The sequence below is a fragment of the Galleria mellonella genome, unplaced genomic scaffold (genome assembly GCF_026898425.1).
Source record: "Galleria mellonella isolate WM207_F2 unplaced genomic scaffold, CSIRO_AGI_GalMel_v1 utg63, whole genome shotgun sequence".
Lineage (NCBI taxonomy): Eukaryota > Metazoa > Arthropoda > Insecta > Lepidoptera > Pyralidae > Galleria > Galleria mellonella.
In genome coordinates, this window is record NW_026442130.1 from 14187218 (window position 1) to 14212956 (window position 25739).

At 35.1% G+C, this 25739-nt stretch overlaps 1 protein-coding gene across 5 annotated transcripts in view; it reads left to right on the top strand.

Moving 5' to 3' along the window:
- Positions 1 to 6235: 6235 nt before the first annotated feature.
- LOC113515783 (E3 ubiquitin-protein ligase Nedd-4) overlaps positions 6236 to 25739 on the top strand; it is a 51452-nt gene continuing 31948 nt past the window's right edge. For 2 of the 5 annotated variants that reach the window (XM_052900013.1, XM_052900015.1), the window contains exons 1-5: positions 6237 to 6547; positions 16439 to 16518; positions 20820 to 20901; positions 22013 to 22051; positions 23601 to 23770. In XM_052900013.1, the coding sequence (XP_052755973.1) occupies positions 6389 to 6547; positions 16439 to 16518; positions 20820 to 20901; positions 22013 to 22051; positions 23601 to 23770 (530 nt within the window). In that variant the 5' untranslated portion in view covers positions 6237 to 6388. Of the gene's footprint in view, positions 6548 to 10290; positions 10643 to 16438; positions 16519 to 20819; positions 20902 to 22012; positions 22052 to 23600; positions 23771 to 25739 lie in introns of those variants that run through there. The other 3 variants (XM_052900017.1, XM_052900014.1, XM_052900016.1) reach the window with 3 other exon arrangements.

Genomic DNA, 25739 nt, shown 5'->3' on the forward strand with positions numbered 1-25739 from the left:
AATCCAGTGTGACCATTACATTAATAGCGAATGAACCACAGTTTGGGCAAAAAATCTGCTAAAATCTGCCACATTTGCCGCCATATATATAATTACTATATTATCAATGTATTAAACATCTGATATACTTATTATTAATTTATCAATGACATTTTGTGATTTACATTATGTAAATTTTATGATAACATGAAATAAAGTGAAAACATAAAACAATTATATTGTAATAGTGGACAACTGTGATTGTTACAGCCTATGCTGTAAATACTGTAAATGACGTAGTGAAATAACTTGAAACAGTCATGCTCGCTATAAAGTTCAAACTTGTGGCGGCGTGGTGGGCCAGGTCAATGTGCTCCTTCTAATATGGTTGTGTGCAATGATGGCTGGCTCATCCGTCATATTCGTGAACGGGTGCTGCTTGTAGGGACAGGTCTGTTTGGGTTACAAAAACTGATTAGACTATTTGCTTTTGCAATAGCATATGCTAGTGGTCATTCTATTCTCCTAAATTTGAATTTAAAAATGAATCTATATTATTGTAAACAAATATAAAATTTATTTGAAAAGAATACGAGCCGAGTTTCTTGTCAGCTCTTCTCATCTCGAAATCATTCCGAACTGATAATAAATTTGACATATCATAAAAGTCTGGAATAGACCTACATGAATAAAGATATTTTGAATTTGAATATTGCTACATATTATAAAATTTCTTTAATCAATCAAAATACTTAGTCTACGTATCAATATTTGCATCAAATTTTTCTGTAATCTTGTTTAGGAACCTATTCCTTATTTTTGTTTTATTTAAATTCACCTGAGAGAATATTCTTTCGCACGAAGCGTTTGACATGGGCAAACATAAAGCTTTCGCAAAATTTATAATATTTGGATAATTTGTACCTCTATTTGTGTCATGGACTTTTTCCAATTGCTCCCCAAAATTTGTTTACACTCAAAATTGTGCTGATGTTGCTATTTCCTCCTGATTCTAACAAATCTCTTACATTTCTATTAAATTTAATTTGTCAAAATTCGTCATCAGCTTTTGGAATATTGTTTTCGTCTGCTGTGTTGAAAAAATGTAAATCTTCTTGGATTCCTTTAAATCTGTCACTTTTTCAAATTATCAGCATAATCTGCCACAGACAAAATTTTGGAGCGAAATGTGCTAAAAAAGCACGAATCTACCACAAATGGTCACACTGCAGAGAAAACTAAAGTTAGGTACTCTGTAGAAAGTTAAAATGCCGCGTTAAATGTCACGTGTGCCAAATTGTAAGGCGTGTACTACATAAAAGACAATTTTAAAGCAGAAATTTAATTAAACAATGAATTTTTTACATTGATTGAATTTACTCGCATGGTAAATCCATATTTATTTTTTTAATAGTTAAAGTGTTTTTAGTAGAGCAAAATATTAAACTATTCAACTCGTGCTTATCCGAAACGGCTTGGCTGACTTTATAATTTTTTTTATGTACATTTTGTAGGTATGAAATTTTTTTTATGGGTGATAATTAAATAGTAACCCCACCCAGACTATCGGTATACATCGGCGGTGCACCAGTGAAGGATAATAAATAAGAATGAAGCAGATCAGTTAGACCATCGTGACGAATTCAACAAGAATTGTTCACGATGGTTTCTAGCAAAGGATATTGCTAGCCATGAGGCTGCCAAACTCCATTGCTAACAATCTCTTTCCCCCCTAGGTATGAGAATAGGTAGTAAAGTATATTTCATACTGCTAGGTGATTGAGGTGTTCCTAGTTTATTAGGCAGAACGATTCCCGGGTTAGCTTGTTAAATAAAAAAATCCAGGCCAAGTTGACTTTTTAAATTTGAATTGAGAATTATTTCTTCTGAAATTATATAAATATCCATATGTTCCTATTGATTATAAATTAATATACATGTATAAATTAAAATGATGGTCATTTTCAATGACTAAAACGAAAACAAAGTGTATAGAGTCCTTTTCATGAAAGTAGTCCCCCAGACGCAGCGCTGTAGTCGCGTGACATAATGTTGCCATTTATGAGTAAAAAATTTACCTATTTTACATTTAGCATTATGTAATTTATCAAATAATACTATTTCTTGCACACTTCGATGAAACAATATAAGCTCTTAAATTGTATTAAGAAATAAATACATTTTAATTTCATTACTCAAGCCCATACTATAACATTAGTGAAACATGTATGTTTCTGATAAGTCAAAAGTATATTTGGGCATTTTTATCAAAATGTCTACCAACCCACCTCATACCTCATTTGAAACTATTTAATAATAACACGACACTTACAGAGTAATAATAACGTTAGTTTTTTGGACTATCTATTATTGCATGGGTTATCCCAAAAGTGGGTTGGTAGACATTTTGATAAAAAATGCCCATTTGCCTATATTTATTATATTTCTGTTATGTAAAAAGTATATTTTTTATTTAATTATATAAGCGGTGTAAAGGGTAAAGAAAAGCATTACAATTTTTAATTCAGTTTTATTGAATAATTGTGATCAGCGGTCATAGGAACATCACTGTCTGAATGGAAACAGTATCAGATTCTGTTTCAGTTATGTATTTGTTCAGTTTTGTCGCAAAAATATGTTAATACTTTTTGGTTTGTTCAGAATTTATATATATATATACTCTTTATTGCATTAAAACATACAGTAACAACAATAAGTTAATAACAATGTTAGCAAAAGCGAACTTATCTCTAAAAGAGATTTCTTCCAGTCAACCTAATACTGTGGCACATGGCAATATATATATATATATATATATATATATATATATATATATATATATATATATATATATATATATATATTGTGTTATTTGTTTGAACCTTATAAACTGTATAAGTGAAATCTACTGACAATTCCGCTAACTCTGTTATGTCCATAGTACTGCTCATATCTATAGGCGACGGTTGCCACTTTCCATCAGGTGGGCCGTCAGCTTGTTTGCCATTTCAGTTGCAAAAAAAAAGTAATTATTTATTCGCCTCTTAAGACACCCTCAGGAAAGGAAGGCAATTACAAAGTATGGGACTATAACTCTATAATCATAGGATTGTTAACGCTTCCAAAGGGATACTCTTCATGTACCTTTTTTTGTGCCTGAGTAGTACCCTCGTGCCTATATATTAAAAGTAAATATATATATTAAAAGCAGAAGTGACACCAAAAAAGTTGTCTTTTTGTTGAGAGGAAAATATAGCTAATAACAAACATTGGAACTAGACCATTTACAATGAAGCTCATTACTGGAACATTTTGTAAATACTAGTTTTTACCCACGACTTCATCCACGTGATCGGGATATATTTACTGACCAGGGTAAAAAGTATATATACATATATACTTCTTTATCCGATATAGTACGTGAATAGCAAATTTCATAGTAATTGGTTAAAACGTTAAAGCGCTATAAGATAACAAACAAACTCACTTTCACATTTATAATATTAGTAAAAATTATAAAAAAGATGTCCTGTGTGGTCCCGGCATAGAATAAGCCACCCCTTTCTTTCCCGTGGGTGTCGTAATAGCCGGCTAAGGGAGAGCGAGAGATGGGCAGCAGCGTCCCTCTTAAAACATCTCCAAAGCTTAACTGCGATTGGCAATCCACTTGCCAAGCATGACAACTACTTGCAAAACCCCCCAGGGGGAGGCCAATGTTCATCAGTTGACAGTAAAAAAAGACAGCTGATATGATGACGATGATGATAACATAAACACTAATGTTTATTTTATCAGAATTAATTGAGCTCATCACGTGATAAGGGTCAAGACCCTCCATTGTGTTAAGTGAGGTACAATGTTAAGGTTTTCGTTACGCAACTTATGCAACAACGTCAGAAGTATATGTTGTCATAAACTTTTATTTATTTATTTAATACAAAAATTACCGGCGGCTTCGTCCACGTGGTCGGCATATTTTGATTATCCAAGATAAGTAACCTATGTCCTTTTCCATGCCAAATAGTACACGTGATTATACCAAGATGATTAATTGAGCTGTTAAGCCGCCGAGAGGTAACAAACAAACTGATTTTTACATTTATAATATTAATCTTTTAGTTGTCTATCAAAGCACTTGTTAAAATATTTGTTTAGAGTTTAGGCGGGAATGAGTGGCGGCCATTTTGGTCGCATTATTTCTAATTAGGTATACTTACGTAGTTTTTTTATTTCCTTTTTTTTTTCAAGTTTATAATTGTTTATGCTTTAGTTATAATTGTTATTGGTATGCACCAAATGAATGGATAAATATTTTTCTTTCTTCCTTTCTAAATTGTTCAATTGCAGTTGAAAATTGTCAGACAACTACGAACTAGCTACGCTCTGGTAAGATTCGGTATGACCTTCTTAAGAAAATTCCTCTAACGATGTCATTAAATAAATAAAAAAGTAACCTAGTTTTAATATGAAAATAAAGAAAGAAAGAAAAATAATTTATTTAGTAACATACATAGACATAATAAAAGCTAACTATAAAAACAAATTCGAGTCACTGAAAAGGCTCTTACTCAGCACGTGTCGGGAGTCTTTACTGCTCACAGATGCTGATCTTCCGTAAGATACAGAGAGTGCTGTACGCAACAATGAAATTAAATAACAAGCAACAATAAGACAAATATTATTATTATGTTAGTATATTATTATATTTTATTATTATTATTATATAAAATGAATGGTATCCGAGATTGAGTGGTATCCGCGTGATGGAAAAAGAAACCGAGGTAGACCAACAAGAAGATGGGAGGATGATTTGCCGAAAGGCTGGAGACAAGCTGCAAGGAATCGTTACCAATCCATAGGTCGCTGGTTCAAATCCGGCTCGAAGGACCATGTCATGTTTAGGATTTATTACGATGTAATTTTTGTAATAATCAAATTAAAGACGGAGACTTTTATATTTACCATATATTGTATGACTTTTATAACGAATAACCAGCGATAGAATGGAGAACATAAAGCAACTTATTTTTGACGCTTTTAAACAAATTAACAAATTAGGCGTTTAAACAAATGAAGAAATATGGAGGAGGCCTATGTTCAAGAATAACCTGAAAAATAAGATGTTGCTGATGTCGACATTAATTATTTATACATATGTACAATTTAAAAAGAATCCGTAATTCAGGAATAAAGGCAATTCTTATTTTTATTTATTTTATTTATATAATATAAAACATATAAGAGACACGTGGAGTATATAGATAAATACATAATAAGTGATATAGTGAAAAGAATTTTTTTTTTGTCGTGAAGTATGGTACAAGTAAGCTGACATAGTCGCCAGTTGTCTGTGGGACAGAACCTGCTTGATATTGTGTCTGTATATCTAAGAAATACTTTCTCTAATTACATCTGAAGGAACTAACAGTAGAACGGAAAACGTATTTGCTTTACTATCTTAACATACCTGTTTCATTACTAAACCTTATCAATGTTATGCCTATATTATTTTTATCTATTTATTTATATTTTTATTTATTTATTTATATTCAGCCCAGTTTTGCAAGGGTTATCTACCCTTTTAAAAAATAATATATAGCATATATTACTCGCTAATAATGTATCATTTTATAAGTGAAAGAATTTTTCGAAACAGTTAAGTAGTTTTTAATTTTTTTTTTTTAATGTGTGAAAAGGAAATGGTCATTCCCGCGCTGTCGGTATACGCTGGGGGGCACCAGTGATAGATGATTGGTGAAGATGAAGACAGGTCAGTCGGCCTATCGTGAAAAATTCGATAAGAATTAATCACGATGATTTTCAGTCGGAAATCAGTGGAGGTCTGAGCAATACACCCTGTATTGCTAGCAATGGGGCTGTTAGGACCCATTACGAATAAACCCTTACCTCCTAACAAACAAACAAACAATCAAATCTTTCTTCTTTATAATATAGTATAAATATTTACCAGATCAATGTATTGTACAACAATTGCCTATTTAGATTCTTAAAAAAATTGAAAAGCAACTGTCTAAATAATTCGATATCTTTTACTGATATACTCTTATCATTTATACAAATGAAAGAAAAAAAAATCAATAGCTGTACATAATAATACAAAAAGTATGCCAACAAGCTGCGCACAGACGTACACTATATGACACCGTTGAACCGAGTTATCAACGAAATACTAATTGTAAACGCTCACTTCTTTTATCGTGCCTATTGCTTCTCAAAGATAAGATTACAACAGTCATATGGCACGAACGAGCGCCTCTTTAGTAGCGCATTATAACTCTATCATTGTAAACATTTAATTATGCGATGTTAAACCATTTGTGTGATTTTGAAGTATTGAAAAAACGTGATTGAGTTATGGTGCAGTGTTCTAGTGTTTCGGTCACAGGATATGAGAGATCCGCGCACGTTCGCAGTCATGCATAACGTTAGGCCACTGCAATTTGTTACGGAGTCGGCCGGTGGGCACCGGAATCGTTCGATGTCATTGTCTACACACCACCACAATGGAGCGCCGAGACCGGAGCCTAGATATTCTTTGCAACTTCAGGTGATTTTTCACGAACACATTAGCTATTATGAACCGTGTGTAGAGATAATACGGTCTCTATTTAACCTCAATAGTATTGAAAGTCTTACTGCGAAGTAATTACAAGATTCAATAAAAAGAAATGTAGCAAACAATATTTAATATTATCTAAGTATATCTATACCATATAGATCAATAATAGTGATTTGAGTCCTAAATATCTATCGTGTTTGGGTGTGTCGAGGATAAACAAATATATGTATGTGTTTATGTAGCTTAGAATTTTGCAGAATTGCCTATTATTAAGGCTTAGTTCTATGGTACCAGCAAATAATGGATTACTCCTTCCTTTCCTTGGTGGTATGGGTGGCGTAAGAATTAGCTAAAGGACTTAATGGTCGACAGATAGCAATGTCCCTCTTAAAACATCACCAAAGCCTAACCGGGGTTGCCTATTCGCTTGTCAAGTGTGCAAGTGTGGTAACTATTGGCAGAACCGTCCAGTAGGCTGTGTTCCGCAATTGACAGATAGTTGCTGGTACGATAAATGATAAGGCTTAGATAGGTTCTGATCTGAGCAGATGGCAAGACTTATAGTAGGCATGACAATATGACTAATAAGAATAATAATAATAATAATAATCTCGAGGGTGTTTTTGGTGGATGTCACCATACCGCATGACGAGAACCTCGTGAAAGCCGAAATCGAGAAGAAGCGAAAATATCTCGACCTGCCTCACAAGGTGACCGAAATGTGGGGGTGACATCTATCGAAATTATTCCAATCGTTATGTCGGTGAACGGTCTTATCCCAACCAGTCTGGAACAACATCTCAGACGGTTGGGATTCTGAGGCGGCTTACTCCCGGGAAAGATGCAGAAAGCGGTGCTCTTAGATTCTGCCCGCATTGTACGCCGGTTTCTCTCCCTGGGGCCCTGAACCCCGGCCAACTGTGCTTCTGCCGGGGGTTAGTTGCCATCTCCTCTCCTTTAGAGGGGAGATGAGAATTTTAGTAAAATTTAAAAAATAATAATAATAAACAGATTTATTTCTCTTCACAATTCATTACAGTGAAATACAATGCTTACATTAATCAAATTATGAATATAATTGTGAGAGATTGGTGCCTGAGATAGGTATAAGAATACCTGTATTACAGGTCACCAGGGCCTCACTCCGCAGGGTTACTTACTAAGCACTTGTAATATAATAAGTGAATTCAATGTAATAAATATAATTTATAGGAAGAGATATTTAATTATAATTTAATCTGGAAGTTGTGTGTGTGTGCGTGTGTGATGATATATCCACTAAGTTTGATTGTAGATAAGCATTCATACACAGTGAAGTGAAATGTTTTTACCCGCGAATATTTAGGTCATGAAACAATGTTTCCTGAACGTAAAAGTTTCTTTAAAAAATCGCGTAGTACATTTTCTTAAGAGGTCGAAATACGCACATGCTAGTGTGCTAGACATTTATAGGTCACAATAACTGTTTACGGTCACTAGGGTAGTGTTCTTGTTTGCCACTATTCTGATATAAAACTGATAGTTTCTTAATGAAATCCTATTTTAACCGACTTCAAAGAAGGAGGATTGTATGTTACCTCATAACTCGGTCAGTTATAAACTGATTCGTAATATTCTTTTTTACCTGAAAGAGTGAAAACAGACTTACAGATTGGTCTCATAGATTTTTTTTTAATCTGTGGTCAAGTTTGGTTTTGAAATCAACTGAACCAGTTTTGCCACAAATGAAATCGGTTTTTTTTTATAATAATTCGTAATACGGAAGCATTATTGTATGGGAGTATTCTATTAGTGAAAGTGAACATTTTTCTCAAATGTATGATATCGCCCTCTTTCTCCTTTGAATAATAATTTGATAGTCGGATACTTCGTGTATGTGTGTATGCGTGTGTATGTGTGTGTGTGTGGGGGGGGGGGGGGGGTGATTGTATACAATAATATTGGGTTTCACTGTTACAGCAAAAAACTTTTTAATTGAACTGCTAAAGTCAGTTTACTAATGACACGAGCAAACGTCTTGTTAAATATTACATATAATAGAAACTGTCTCTCCCTCCATAAGTGTATCTCGGGGTGGATAGACTAGAAGGAGACTTTGTACAAAAGTCGATTGCTTGGGTACTTCTGTTCCATTCGTGTTTCTACTGTGAAGCAGTTGTGTTTGCATGACTGTGTTTCGGTTTGAAGGGTGGGATATGGCGTGAATTTACAGGGTACAGAGGAATAACACCTGAGTCCTTAGGAATGGCAACGCATGGAGGGGTATCATGGGCGAAACAGTATACTTTGTTGTGTCCTGCTCATGTCTATAGGCAGAAAAAATAAAGATAGAGAGAATTGAGAGGCAAAGACCACATTTATATACCTAGGTATCACCTTAACTTCAACCTTTTTCAAATCTCGTCTCTTATTCTCAGTAGGAAATATGATATTTTGCTAAATGTTTTCACAAAAGTTGTACAGACATGACTTTTCTTTTAAATACACGTTAGATCTTTATAGTTTGCACTGTACTTGTACGGAACAGACCTAGACAATCCTTTCATTTTCTCATTTATGTAACATCCGAATTATAAATGATCAGTGTCTTACTATCCTACTCGATCCACTTAAACTGTATAAAGATGTTGATTGTTGCATCTCTGTGCATCTTTTACCGAATTTATAATGGATGAGTGGCGTTCCTCCACCGTGCGTTTTTCAAGGCACTTTCTTCCATGCACAACCTCTCTTTGGAATAAACTTCCAGCAACAGTATTTCCGAACCGATACGACTTTGTAACCCTAAAGAAAAGGGCATATTCTTTTTTAAAAGGCCGGCAGCGCACCTGCGATATATCTGGTGTTGTGGGTGATCATGGACGGCGATAGTCACTTATCTATCATCAAGTGAGCTGCACGCTTGTTTGCCTGTGTTGTAAAAAAAAAACTTTCATCTGATTTTTGTTTAAGTTTTAATTAACATAGCATTTCTTATTGTTAAATCAACACTTTTTCAAACCAATGCACTTTGGGGGGAAAGGGATTGTTAGTAATGGGCACTAACTTCCCCATTGTTAGCAATATACCCTATCAAGTCGACCTCCACATGGTTCCCCCTGGAAACCATCGTGGTTAATGTTAGTGCAAATCATCACGATGGGTTGACTGACCTGCTTTCATCGTCACCTATCATCCCTCATTGGTGCCTGCCAGCGTATACCGTTGGAGCAGACGGGGTTACCATTTTATTACCACCCATAAAAAAAACCAATGCACTCTTGCGCTGAATGTGGTCTGCCAGCTTTTATGCGCAATGCACACATTTGAATTAACAGCATATATTTTTTGCTTGTGTGTCCTCACTTAGAAAATTATTTATAGCTAATATACAACACACTTATTCCAAAAATGCGTTATGTAGGTACTATAATCCTTTTATGTTTGCTATCAGCAATCAGCTGGCTGTATGCTTGTTTGTCACGATTGTGGTATAAAAAAGTGTACCTACTAAATGTTTTGAATTTTATTTTCAATTTGTACGAAAGTGACAAAACAATTACATTTGAGTTATATTTATTGGAGATAAAGATTATAGTGATTTTACATAAAAAATGTGGTATAAATATAAAGCTTTATAAACGTTGATCCTAACATACAGGTGATCGATATGTAATCGATAAGACAACAACCTAGGTATAATAGGTGTGTGACTATATCTACTGCGTATGAAAAAAAAAACATCTACAATCTGTTTGACAAACAATTGTCATTCGACTGTCATTTATAACTGTCACTGTGGTTAATTCATCCATCGTACATATTTAGGTTTTTTATTTCTATTTCAATTATTCTATTAGGAAAAATAATAGTTTTGGTGTTTAGATTTTGTACAGGACATTGCAATAAAGATTACTAATGTCAATAAAGTGTGGGACGTACTGTGTGAGATTTCCGTACAATATTGCCTAAGAAACGTGTCACTGTTTTTTACTAGCCGTTGTACATTAAGATATTCTGTAAAAGGAATGTGAATTGTTCCCCATTATATTTGGAAATAAGTGAATTTTCACATGGGTGATGGCTTGGCAGTCGGACACACCTGTAAGTGTAATAAATAATTGTATTAGTAATCCCGTTTGCGCTAAATAAAACATAGTAACTTTCTTAATTAGAAAAACTTATGTCAAACAGGAAGGAAAACATATTTTTTTTAGTTATTGAATAACGTATAAATACGTTTAGTTTTGTAAAATATGCCGTGTCAGTGTTTATTGTTATTCTAATTTTGTCTCAACTAGTGTTAAACATGAGCTTATTAAAAATGAATGAACTGTTTGTATTTGAAGGTTAAGCCTTGAAATAAGATTTGTAGATGGATAACAGAGCCTTATAATTGCATATTATTGACATACAGTTATAGTAAAAAAATATGGAAGATGTAGTATAAAGATGAATCATTATACAATTGTGTATATTGAAGTATGAATAAAGCTGTAATAACTGTGTTCTTTGTTCATTAAGAAAAGTCAGTAAGGAGTCATATATCTATTTCCATCTATATGTAACCTTATAATCTGGATTTATATGGTGTCTGTAATGTATGCATATTTGTAAATAATTGAAATTATACCAGGCACCCTATGTGTTGTTTAATTTTCTTGAAATAAGTTTTAGTAAATAAATTCATTGGTTATAGTACCCCATAATAGTTGTTAGAGTTTTTAACAAGTGGAAAGGCAAAGGGAAAATACTATACAGCTTAATCTAATAATGCAATATATATTGTGTATCATATTTCAATATAAAATTTAGCAAGGTTTTTTATTATTCTGCTAGATTTGTTGGGCTCAGGCATTTGTATATTTGCCATGTACTCTATTCCAAAAAGCTAAATAAGGTTCATTTTATAATTAAACCAGTAAAATGATAGAAATATAATTTTACAAATAATATTGTCATCCTTATTTTACTAACTATGTCATCATATCAGCCTTTAAATGTCCACTGTTGAACTTAGGCCTTCCCTTGGGGAGTTTGGCCAGTAGATGCCACGCTTGGAAGGTGGATTGGCAAGTGCTTGTTTAAATTTAAATTAAATTTTAAATGTTTTAAGAGTAATACTGCTACCTATTCTTTGTCCTCCTTTAGTAGGCTTTTACGACACCCACAGGAAAGGATGGGGTGGCCCATTCTATGCCAGGATCACATAGCTAACTAAATAGATTTACATAAAATGTTAAATGTACTCTAAAATTTATCCATCTCTAGTTACTATATGTTAAGTGTTAGTAGTTAGTAACTATATTTACTTTATTTGCATAATCTCACTTATTGTAATTTTTTTTGACAGTGCTTAAATAAAATAAAATAAATAACCTTTAATCTAAATATGTATTGGAATCTTCTAAAAAATATTATTCTTATAATGATTTTTAAGTACTATTTTTCTTTTAAGAAAACACTATAATATACATAGTATGGTGACACTATCCTTATTTTGAAATTTAAAATGTCCTTGACAAATAAATTTATAGAAACAGCTGTTCACACAAGCTGGCTTTGTGTACCTATTTTACAGTATTTTTTTTAATGCTTAAGTTATTTATCTGATGTGTAGAATTCTGAATTTTATGGGTTAGATAATTATCTCATTAGATTTCAGTTGTCATCTCATTAATGATCTCATCTGAGGTTACAATGGAGACTGGTTTCTCTCGAGACTGTTGACCCCTCACATGATTAGTTATTTAATGTGGAGGACTGATTATATATTTACCAGAGGGAGACTTTGTATAAAAGTCGTTAGCTCAGGTACCTCTATTCCATTTGTGTTTCTATCGTGAAGCAGTTGTATTTGCATGACAGTGTTTCGGTTTGAAGGGATATGGCAGTAAATTTACAGGGTACAGAGGAATAACGTCTGAGCCCTCACGAATGGTAATGCATGGGGGGTATCATGGGTGAAACAGTATACTCTGTTATGTCTATGGTACTGCTCATATATATATATATATATATATATATATAACACTTTATTGAATGGGCCCACATTACATCAAATAAAGAAATATCTGTGAAATCTATGCAACTAGTTCATTGAATTTGAATATTTTAGATTATAAAGTGCATAGGTCTTGTGGTACATATAGAGAGATATTTTATAAATAGGTAGATAGGTAAAGAGATATTTTAAAAATAGTAATATAACACTATCAATCATTTATTCATATCTGTGCTTGGTTGTTTATGCTTCTATATGTTTGCATAAATTCTTTTTCCATTTATTGTTAAGATAAGGATGGTGCCATTCTTAAATAACTAATGCAGTAATTGGCTCATTGAATATACTAGTATATATATATATATATATATATATATATATATATATATATATATATATATATATATATATATACATATCTTACTCTGGTAGTAACCTATACTACATATTTATTTTTTTATTTATATATTTATAAAAATACACTTTAACTTTGCTGAAACAAATTTATAGGGTTTTTTTTAATGGGTGAAAATAGTATGGTAACCTCGCCTGCGCTAACGGGATACTCTGGTGGAACACCAGTGAAGGGTGATAGATAAGAATGAAAACAGGCCAGTTAGCCCATCATGAATTCATCAGGAATTAACCATGATAGTTTCCAGGGCGAACCGCGAGAAGGTCGACTTAGTTGGGTATATTGTTAGCAATGGGATTCTCAGTCTCCATTACTAACAATCCCTTTCCTCCCTATTGTCATCTTACTCTGGTAGTAACCTATATACATTTTTATATTTTTATATTTATAAAAATACACTTTAACTTTGCTGAAACAAATTTATAGGGTTAGCTTACTCTTAATGCTTTTATAACAAACTGTGTGTATTACATACAGTTTGTTATAAAAGCATGAAATTAATGTAATTCTTTGAGAATACCTGAAGGAGAAATGTATGTGCTTTTTTAATGACTTCAAAGAGAAGAATATTCTCTTTCTTATTATTAGTTAGAGTATGTTTATTAAGAGGTGACTAAGAGAACTAATGGTAGAAGGATGGGCGGCAATGTCCCTCCTAAAATATCTTTAAAAGCTTAACTGTTATTGCCAATTCGCCTGGCATGTGTGGCAATTACTGGTAAAACTCATTATTTACAAAAGATGTTTTTTTTATTATACAGCACTATCATACCTACTTGTACAACAATTAGTCCATTACCTTAAGGTCCTCTTGAAAAAATTGCTCCCAGCAATAAGATTGCCTTACTGTACTTATACAATTGTATCGTTGTGTTTGTAAATTGTCTTGCTTATTTCCTATATTGTATAATGCAAATAAAGTATACTCATTCACTAATTCATTCATTATTGGGAAGGCTTATGTTCAGCAGTGGACCATTGACAATTGGAATGATAAATGGACCAACTGATCTACTTCATCTTTGCCCATTATTCTTCACTGTTGCCCTGTCAGCATATACCAATCTGAGCATAGTCTAGGCAGAGTTATCCATTTTATTATTCTATTATTTTGTCATCATTACATATTTTTATCTAAAAAGAAACTTTTTTTTTTTTAATTCTGTTATAAATAGACTGGCCATATGTAAGCTTAAAGTAGAACAAGGCCTGGTTTCATCCTGAAAAGTATCAAGCCTTATCACCTGTCATTGATAAGACTAATGAATACTAAATAAATGACTAGTGTACAAAATACGAGTATGAGGGCAAAAATTTTACAAAGTAAGCATAACCACTCGCATTGTTTACTGAGAAGAATGCTGCTATTTGTAATATGTTTTTTCTAAGTAACAGAAAGATAAAGCAATTTAGAATGAGAGATTTGTATGTTTTTAAAAATAGAAAAAATAAGCATTTACGATCATTGGACACTATTATTTATCACTAACTTTCAGTTGCGTTTTACTGTAAATAAGTGTTCTTTTCCGTCGTATACAGTACCTGCATACCATATATTATAGTGATTATTTCAACAGCACAGCAGCGTCCCTCTTAAAACATCTGTAAAGGCTAACTGCGGTTGCTAATCTGCCTGCCTGCATGGCCACTACTGGCAAAACCCAAAAGGGAGGTTTATGTTCAGCAGTGGACAGTTAAAGCCTGATATGATGATGATGATATAATGATTTAAACAATTTAGGCACCAAAAGGTAACAAACAATCTTACTTTCACATTTGTAATATTAGTAAGGATTGGGGGAAAAGGATTCTTAATAATGGAGATTGAGAATCCCATTGCTAGCAATATACCGAACCAGGTTGACCTCCTCGCGGTTCCCCCTGGAAACTATCATGATTAATTCCTGATGAATTCATCATGATGGGCTAACTGGCCTGTTTTCATCCTCATCGATCACCCTTCACTGGTGCCCCGCCAGCGTATCCCGTTAGCGCAGGCGGGGTTACCATACCATTTTCATCCAATAAAAAAAAATTAGTAAGGATTAGTAATGCTATTAGTAAGAATATATATATATATATATATAATCTAGAGAAAAATATATAGGTATTAATGACTCACCTTGTGCTTTGTTAATGATTTCACAATATCTATTCCTACGAATAGGTATTTAGTACTTATTTTGTAGTATTAGTAATCACCCACTGGTTTTTTTTATGCCTGATGGAAATTGGTAACCGTCGCCTATAGACACGAGCAGATGGGCTGTACCCCAGGATCAGGAGCAGAGCTTTCAGCGATGGGCAAAGACATGCATAGTAAGAGTACATATATGTGTATTTTTTTTATAGGTGAAAATGGAATGGTAACCCCGCCTAAGCTAATGGTATATGCTGGCGGGGCACCAGTGAAGGGTGATTGATGAGAATGAAAACAGGCCAGTTAGCCCATCATGATGAATTCATCAGGAATTAACCATGATAGTTTTCAAGGGAAACCGCGAGGAGGTCGACCTGGTTGGGTATATTGCTAGCAATTGGATTAGTCTCCATTACTAACAATCCCTTTCCCCCCATATGTGTGTATTTTTTTTTTTTTTACAACACAGGGGGCAAACGATCATGCGGCTCACCTGATGGTAAGTGACTACCGCCGCCCATGATCACTCACAACACCAGCGGCATTGCAGGTGTATTATAAGAGACTAGAGTCTCCCTGAAAAGTAAACCTGTTGTAAATGTGAATGTTTAAAAGTATGAATGGATGGGTATTTACCTATCTTTAAAAACTACGGTACAGGTTTGAATTAAATTTGTTACACGGTGTGTTATATACTAACTTACATATAGAATACTTTACTTTACTACTCATTCATTCATGCGGGTAAAGACACGAGATACAGCTAGTCTTAAATACGTCAATAATAGTAGCCGTATCAGAAAGCCTACCATGAAATGTTTTCCTAAATACATGCAATTTAAAAATATTAAAAATGTTACAGTAACGTTCCTTCGCACTTTTATAGTAGGATTTTATGTCGAACGAAATGTTACATTTCATTTACTGGTCCGATTTCGGTATGCACAAAAACACAAAATTGAGTTCGAAAATTAATTTCCGGAATTTAATTTCGTAGTGGACCACCTGTTCTCTAATTTTTTTTGTAATTCCATTGGTAAAACTATTAATTAGTTTCCACTGTGTCAAATACTGTTAATTTTATTTTTTATGATTATTTTTTTTTTATTTGCTAGTTGTTGCCACGCTTGGCAGGCGGTTTGGCGAGCGCAGTTAGGCTTTTAGAGATGTTCTAAAAGGGACGGTGCTGTCTATCCCACTCCTTCCCTTAGTCGCCTCCTATGACCTCCACGGGAAAGGAAGGCTTTTCTACTCCACGGGGAAGGATTGGCTTATTCTATGGCGGGACCACATGGTGAATTACTCTATTAATTTTACTAAATTCAATTTATTTATTTACAGACTGATGAAAACAGCTACCTACTTCGTTTGAAGATAATAGGTGCTACGTCATTGGCCAAAAAAGATATATTCGGTGCTAGGTGAGTATTTTAAATTAGTTTTATATTGTTTAACTAGCTGTTGCCAGCGACTTCGTCCGCGTTTCCGTCGTTTTTCGCAAAATAAGTAGCCTATGTCCTTCCTCACGGTGCAGTGGTTTTGATGTAACAGGCACATTTCCCTTCACTGCTCTGCTTCTATTGATCGTAGCGTGATGAAAAGTATACTATAACCTGCTCAGGAGTATAAAGAATAATTGTACTAAGTTTCGTTAAAATCCGTCGAGTAGTTTTTGTTTCTATAACGAACATACAGACAGACAGACAAAAATTTTACTGATTGCATTTTTGGCATCAGTATCGATCACTAATCACCGCTTGATAGTTATTTTGGAAATATATTTCATGTACAGAATTGACCTCTCTACAGATTTATTATAAGTATAGATTAACTTTTTGCCCTGTATTTCGTTTATATGGTACCGGGTACATAATACTGTATCTTTATTGACTTATTTCAACAAGCTTTGTAAAAAAGGGAGTTTTCAATTCGGTTTTATTTTTTCTTGTCTGTTACCCCATAACTCCGTCAGTTGTAAACTGATTTTTCAAATTCTTTTTTTTATCTGACAGGATGTACTTATAGATGTGTTTCATAGGGATTTTATCAAAATTAAATAATAAATAAATAATAAAAGAAGAAAGAAAGAAAGAAAACATTTATTGCCAACAACAAAAAAGTTACATAAATTATCAATAGAAAAAAAAATTTTATACTTGTTATTGCCAACGTGGCCGCCACTCAGCATGTGCTGCAGCAATTTAATTGCTGCAGCGCTGATATTCTGCGGTGTGGTATATATTGTTGTTCATACATTTATGATTTGATTATTTATTTACATGCATACATACTATATACATGTACACACTTAACAGACAAGAATAATAATAAGAAACTTTATTAACAAATACAAGGTTGCACTGTTACATATTTTTTGCCCTAGCTTAGTTACCAAGTTAGGGTAACCTGTGCCTTGTAAGCTAGTTCCTTCCAACACACAAGAACTAATTGTTCTTATAGTTTGTTTTTTATATCAAAATAACTGGTTTTACTATAACTCGGTTGTTATTTTTAAAACACAATTATTGTAATAAATATATATATTATATACCAGAGGGAGACTTTGTACTAAAGTCCTTCGCTTGGACACCTCTGTCCCATTCGTGTTTCAACCGTGACGCAGTTGTGTTTGCATGGCTGTCTTTCGGTTTGAAGGGTGGGATATGGCAGTGAATTTACAGGGTACAGAGGAATAACACCTGAGTCCTCAGGAATGGCAACGCATTGGGGGGTATCATGGGCGAAACAGTATACTCTGTTATGTCCATGGTACTGCTCATGTCTATAGGCGACGGTTACCACTTTCCATCAGGTGGGCCGTCAGCTTGTAGTAAAAAAAAAAAGATATTTGACGGCAATACGTTCGTAAGATTGTGTGTTATTTAGTGTAAGCTGTTGGTGCACGTTATCGCCGGTTTGTTCCGGAATGATTATCAACTTTCTTTTTGTTCTGTAAACAATAGCTTGGAAATTTTACAGTCATCAAATGATTGGAATGTGTAAGTGCTTAATGTCCGTTCTCTTTTTTTTTATATCACTGAGGTGGCATACAAGCCATACGGCCTACCTGACGGTAAGCGGTTACCGTAGCCTATGAACGCCTGCAATACCAGGGCTATTACGCGCGCGTTGCCGACCCTGAAGAAACCTCTTCACCCCCCTTATGTTTAATAGAGGAATTAATTATATCATAGGGCAATAGAATTATATCTTCTTATTTATAAAAAACGTCAAACCTCTCTTCTCATAAATCTATTTTTAACTCCTGACGCAAAAGAGGGTTGTTATAATTTTGATGTGTTTGTATGCCTGCCTGTGGTAATGTAGCTCCTAAACAAATGGGCCGATTATGATGCGTTTTTTTTTGTTTGAAACCTGAAATGATTGAGATGGTGCTTATGCTTGCAATTTGTGAAGATCTGTTCAGATGTTTCAAGGTCGTCAGCTTGGAGGTTATTTAAAATTTTTAATTTTATATTATAGCTATTGAAGTGTTTTGTAATTTTCTTTTTTACTACTGTGGTGGCAAACGAGCACACGGCCCGCCTGATGGTGAACGGGGTTGCTGTAGTCTATGGACGCCTGTAACACCAGGGATGTCACGCGCGCGTTGCCGACCCTTAGGAAATCTTAATACGCCCTTTTTGAAGAACCCCATGCTGCAGTCTTCTGCATTAATGATATATTAATATCTTTAATGCAGAAGACTGCAGCATGGGGTTATATAATAATGATAGGGACAATAACGGGCCATTGTCTATTAAACAAACATTTATACACAATAGAAGCCACAGACAGCCCTCTATGTCGAGGCTGTTCACGCCAAAGAAACGGTTGCTCACGTAATCCTGGAATGTGAGGCTGTAGCCCATCAACGTTTAGAAATCCTCGGAACGGTGAGGTCGCTCCGTGAGGCCTTGTAAGAACCCAGGAAGCTTCTGCGCTTCTGGACGGAGCTAGGTTGGCTGTACTAGCCACGACTCACACGAACAATGGCCCAAATGAGAGGCTAAGCGCGGAAAATACGAAATATTTATTAATATTTCGCATTATTGTCGGTTTAAATATAGGAATTAACTTTATTAACACGGTCAAAACCGCATGTCACGTTTAGTAGTGCTGTAAAAATGTTTTGATTTAATACGTCCATTGGTCAATTGACCAATTATAAATGATGTTAGACAGGTCACATGATGCGAGTGCACCGCTTTGACTGCTCTCGGTGACTCACCATAGATAATTGTGACGTGTCGCCAGTGCCGTAAAACTGTTTTTTAATCTATGTTAGGTGACGCTAACTCATTAGCTAACGCGAGCACCTAGTTGTAAAACCGGTGTTTTGTCAGTACACATGCACCGGATGAGATCTTTAGGTACAGGTTAAGTGCTTTCATTAGTAGCCAATACGAGTGTGGAATTGTCCAGGGATTAATAACGATTTTCACCACCGTACAACCCGCCACAAACTAAAGTTTCATCCTAATCATCTGGACGAGTGGCGGTCTTCCACCGTGCGTTTTTCAAGGCACTTTCTTCCACGCACAACCATTCTTTGGAATCAACTTCCAGCAGCAGTATTTCCGAACCGATACGACAACATAACCTTCAAGAAAAGAGTATATTCCTTTTTAAAAGGCCGGCAGCACACCTGCAATGCCGTTGGTGTTGTGGGTGATCATGGGCTGCGGTAGTCACTTACCATCAGGTGAGCCGCATGCTCGTTTGCCCCCTGTGTTGTAAAAAAAAAAAAGAATAATAACGAATCTAATTAATTTTAAAATTTGAGTTAATAATTTAATTGTACTCCTATTTTATTTGTGTAATGCATGCAACCAGTGGATCCTTGTATACAATATCTAGAATTTTATCTAAGTGATTTTTTTTTTATAGACAAAATAAATATTGGGGTTAGACGATATATATATATATATATATATATATATATATATATATATATATATATATATATATATATATATATATATATATATATATATATATATATAGATAGATAGATAGATAGATAATTTATTTGCACAACTTACAGCACACAAACAAAAGACACAAAAGCAATGTGAAAAAAGATAAAAAAGATACATGTACAAAAGATTAAAAAAAAAAAATAAAACCAAAAACAAAATCAGAATGCATAATAAAATTTTTCTTCTTCATACGTGTGCCACAGTAATGCAAAATGGCCACAACTCAGCTTTTTATATATATATATATATATATATATATATATATATATATATATATATATATATATATATTGGTGAGTTTTACAGTTTTACTAATGCACTCACCAAAAAACTAAAACATCAAACATTATAATGATACAATATTGAAATAATAATAATAATAATAAATCTACTTATGTTATATACAAAAAATATTAAAAATGCATTTCTGCGTAATTTGTTACCGCCCTGCGAAACTCTGTGGCAGTACAGTGAAAAAAGTCCAGATTGCAACTCGCTACTACCTCATTAAGCAGACGTAGCACTCTCGTGAGTGGCGCCTGATCAGCATGGAATGTCCTGTTGCGTGGTAGGGCAAATATTCCGTGATTACGGTCACGCTTGCTGATTTCTGGGACAGGCATTTAGATCGTTGCCCTTATGTATAACCAACACAGATCTAACTAAAATACTAGAAATTCGATTCCTACGTAGCTATATCACAGCATGTTATTAAATAAACTATTAATTTTGATTTCCAGCGACCCCTATGTGCGTGTGGAATTGCAGAAACTCGACAGCGACGTCACCCTCGAGACGTTTCTTACAAAAACCAAGAAAAAGGTAAGCAATGGCGCGATTTTTTGATTAGTAGCTATTGAAAACTCCAATATGAACTTTGTAAATATTTTATAATCCGGCTCGAAGGACCAAACAGATAAGAGCTAGTGGACTGTAGGGTGTATAAGAGATGAACTCAAAGTTTTTACAAAATATAATTTATTTGTTGCAAATACACGTCCATACGTCCAGAGAGAGATACAGAAGAGAGGGGATACATGGAGTACCTATTTAATTATACTAAATGGTGACGCTGTATTTAAAAAAAACCCTGTTAAGAAACTTTGTTGTAATTTTTTTATTAATGTATGCATTTTTTTATATATACAACTTGGTATGACACATAATCTAATGATGTACCAGATCAAAAGCGATATATTGTCATTTGTGAACATGATCCATACTATAGACATCACTCAATACATTGACATTCGTAGTATATTCCTTATATCTTTCAGATCTGAACGATACGTGCGTTAGTTGTAACTTTAAAAAATTCTAAAACTGCGCACAATTCATTTTTACGCACGAAGCTGAAATAACATGATAGTATTCTAAACTAGCCAATAAGAAATCATTTTAGCGGTTAGGTGGTGCAGCAGTCTCGTGCGTGTCGGCAAGATGGCTTGGCTCCAAAACACGAAAATATATTTAATCTGAAAGAAAAAAAATCTTAGGTCTGAAAAGGTTATGCATTGTCATTCCTGAAGACCCGGCTGTTATGTATCTGCTAATTGCTATATAAGCTGACGGCCCACCTGATGGAAAGTGGTAACCGTCGCCTATAGACATGAGCAGTACCATGGACATAACAGAGTATATTGTTTCACCCATGATACCTCCCATGCGTTGCCATTCCTGAGGACTCAAGTGTTATTCCTCTGTACCCAGTAAATGCACGCCATATCCCACCCATCAAACCGAAATACAGCCATGCAAACACAACTGCTTCACAATTGAAACATGAATGGGACAGAGGTACCCAAGCAATCGACTTTTGTACAAAGTCTCCCTCTGGTAACAGTCGCACTTGGTTTATAAAAAATGTACTTTAGTGCGATGAACGACTTTTTTACTATTTTATTTTTTAATGTATATATAATTTCTTTTTCAGACATTAAATCCAGTATGGAATCAGGAGTTTGTATTTAGGGTAAGTTATTTTCTACCATGAGAAAAGTATATTGCTTTTAAACTATCTGTCACCATACCATTGCCGTTTATAGATAGATCGAAACTCTTTATTGTTTCCTCTAAAATATTACAACAGTAAACTTATTATAAATATAAACAATTACAAGAAATAATCACAATGAGAAAACAATAGATGACCTTATCGCTAAGAGCGATCTCTTCCAGGCAACCTTTGGATGGAGAGGAGTAATTATAAACAGTTTGGTGGGAGGCGCGATGGGAATTCTATTATTTTTAACACGTTGAGCGTCACGCGTATTTCTACAGCAATCCCGTTTAGGCCACGCGCGCCGCTTCGAAGCGCTGGTACTGCAGGAGCTGGTGTTTCCTATCGTAGTAGAAGGTAGTTTACGTTTGGAACGTGATTTCTATAAATTTTAAATAAATTTTCTGTAATTCCGTAAAATAGTGTAAAATTTTATAGTTCTCATGTTACACGCTGTTAGACACCGATGTCTGACGCGGCCTAAACGGAAAGTCTAGTGTCAGCCACCGATGGCTGACATGGCGCTCAACGTGTTAAATATGGAGATGTGATACATGTAATAATGTAAATATATATATCTCTATTCATACTAAAAGGGTTTAACACGATTATTGTTTTTTTTTTGTATGTATTTGTATGTTACTTGATATTTTTTATTACTCTGACTCGATTTTGATAATTATTTTACTTTAATTTCGTTACGAGTGATACTATTGTTTTTTCTTGAGGAACAAAGTCTATCTAATCTTTTATTGTGTCGAATTAGTTTAAAAAAAGAAGAGTCTTGTCAATAATAACTACGATTGAATTAATAAATACGTTTTTGTGTGTGTATTTGTGCCGCTGGCGTGTACATGTGTGCGTGAGTGTGTGCGTGTGTGCGTGAGCGTGTGTGTGTATATGAGCGTGTATGTGTACGTGTGCATAGGCGCTTGTGCGCGTGTGTGTCCCCCGCTCGTAACACAGTTGTGAATCACGTTCAATAATAAGGATTCTATAAAAAAAATATGCAACTTAGAATGGCAAACAAGCTGACGGCCCACGTGATGGAAAGTGGTAACCGTCGCCTATAGACATGAGCAGTACCACGGACATAACAGAGTATACTGTTTCACCCATGATACCCCCCATGCGTTGCCATTCCTGAGGACTCAGGTGTTATTTCACTGTCATATCCCACCCTTCAAACGAAAACACAGCCATGCAAACACAATTGCTTCGCTGTTGAAACATGAATGGGACAGAGGTGTCCGAGCAAATGATTTTTGTACAAAGTCTATTTCTGGTAAGTTCGAAACTAGTCGGGCGGCACCGAACTAAATAGCGCTCATAACTTTAGTTCGTTTAGCGCATATGTACTCTCAGACATGCCTTTGGGTAGCTTCGTTCATATTCCCTGGGATGCATACCAGACAATTCTGGACTGGGCACAAACACTTCTACTATTAAATATTAAACAATTTTGTTTAAGTTGCTTCGCAAAATCAACTTATACTAATACTCACTTAAATTGACGTTGCAGGTGAACCCCCGCGAGCACAAGCTGCTGATCCAGGTGTTCGACGAGAACCGGCTGACGCGTGACGACTTCCTCGGCATGGTGGAGCTGGCGCTGGGCGCCGTGCCCACCGAGAGCGCGGCCGCCGCCCGCCCGCCGCCCCTCAAGTACCCGCTGCGCCCGCGCAGGTCCGTGTAAGTGGTGCATGGACTGTTCTAATACCCTCCCCCCTCCGCCCCCACACCTGCCCCCTGGTGGAAAACGGATTGTTACTGGCAAAACCTTCCCGTATGTGGGAGGCCTATGATCAGCAGTGGTCAGTGAACAGCTGATATGATGATGATGATGATAAGGGGGTTGACTTAACCCTTCTTTGCATAACGCTGGAAATTTCCATTATAACATTGAATGCCCAAAAATTATATAAAAGAACATGTTCACTTTAAGTTGATCGTGTCTGGATACCTTTTTATTGTCCATTGCAGAAAAAAAAACATAGCTGTCAAATTTATTTCTTTAACAATTTTTCCTTTATATTTGAACATGAATTATATCACCGTGATTTATTTCACCAATAAAAAAATCATGCAAAGAAGGGTTAACATGAAATTAGTTTCAAGACAGTAAATTCATAAACAGAGAAACAAGTAGTGTAATTATAGATAGGTAACAAGTCTCGGGTTCAATTCTCAGCTGGATTAATCTGAGAAATTTCTAGATCTAGATTTTTGTTTTCTGCTATATTGTAACATAGAGGTATTATGGTTGTTTGCGATGAGGTAATTAATGGGATTATATGGTGTTTACATATTTTTTTTTCTTTTAATTTTATAATGCATGTATGCAATAATAAATGTATTGAACTTTTATTGTAATTTATTAATTTTAATTTCGTTTATAACTGTTGTTGTTGTTTCTTGTTGTATGGTGTGTGTTGTAATAATTTTGTTGTTGTAGCAACAAGATATTTTTTTGTTATTGTGGGTTTTATACTCACAATAACAAATTGTAATTTAATTTGTAATCGTAGTTTATGTCACAATAATTTTTTTTTTATGTAACTTAGAATGGCAAACAAGCTGACGGCCCAACTGATGGAAAGTGGTAACTGTCGCCTATAGACATGAGCAGTACCGTGTACATAACAGAGTATACTGTTTTGCCCATGATACTCCACACGCGTTGCTATTAATGAGGAATGAGGTGTTATGACTCTGTACCCTGTAATTTCATTACCATATCCCACTCTTCAAACCGGAAGGAGGAAAGGGATTGTTAATAATGAAGTCCGACTGCCCCCATTACTAACAATACTGGGTATATCAGGTCGACTTCCATGTGGTTCCCCCTGGAAACCATTGTGGCTAATGTTAGTTAACATTCGTCACGATGTACTAACTGACCTGCTTCATCCTCACCTATCACCCTTCACTGGTGCCCCGCCGGTGTATACCGATAGCGCAGGCGGGGTTACCATTCCATTATCATCCATTAATTTAAAAAAAACCCTTCAAACCGTAGTGCAGCCATGCAAACACAACAGTTTCACTGCAGATACATAAATGGGATAGAGGTACCCAAGCAAACGACTTTTGGACAAAGTACTCTCTGGTAAATTAAAAATCCATCTGTTATCTGGTAAAGGGTGATCGATGAGAATGAAAACAGGCCAGGTAGCCCATCATGATGAATTCATAAGGAATTCACCATGATAGTTTCCAGGGGGAACCGCGAAGAGGTCGACCTGGCTGGCTGCTAGCAATGGGATTCTTAGTCTCCATTACTGGCAATCCCTTTCCCGATATAATTCAACGATAAATTAGTCATGATGGTTTCCAGGGGGAACCGCGTGGAGGTCGACTTGATCGGGTATATATTGATAGCAATGGAGACTTTTTTTTAATGCATGAGTAATGGCATGGTAACCTCGCCTGCGCTAACGGTATACGCTGGCGGGGCACCAGTGAGGGATGATAGGTGAATAATGAAAAAAGGCAGGTCAGTCAGCCCATCGTGATGAATACACCTGGAACTCAGCACGATGGTTTCCAGGGGAGCCGCGTGAAGGTCGACCTGACAGGGTATATTGCTAGCAATGGGACTGGTAGTCCGCATTACTAACGATCCCTTCCCCCCAGCAATGGGGACTAACCTCCCAATTAC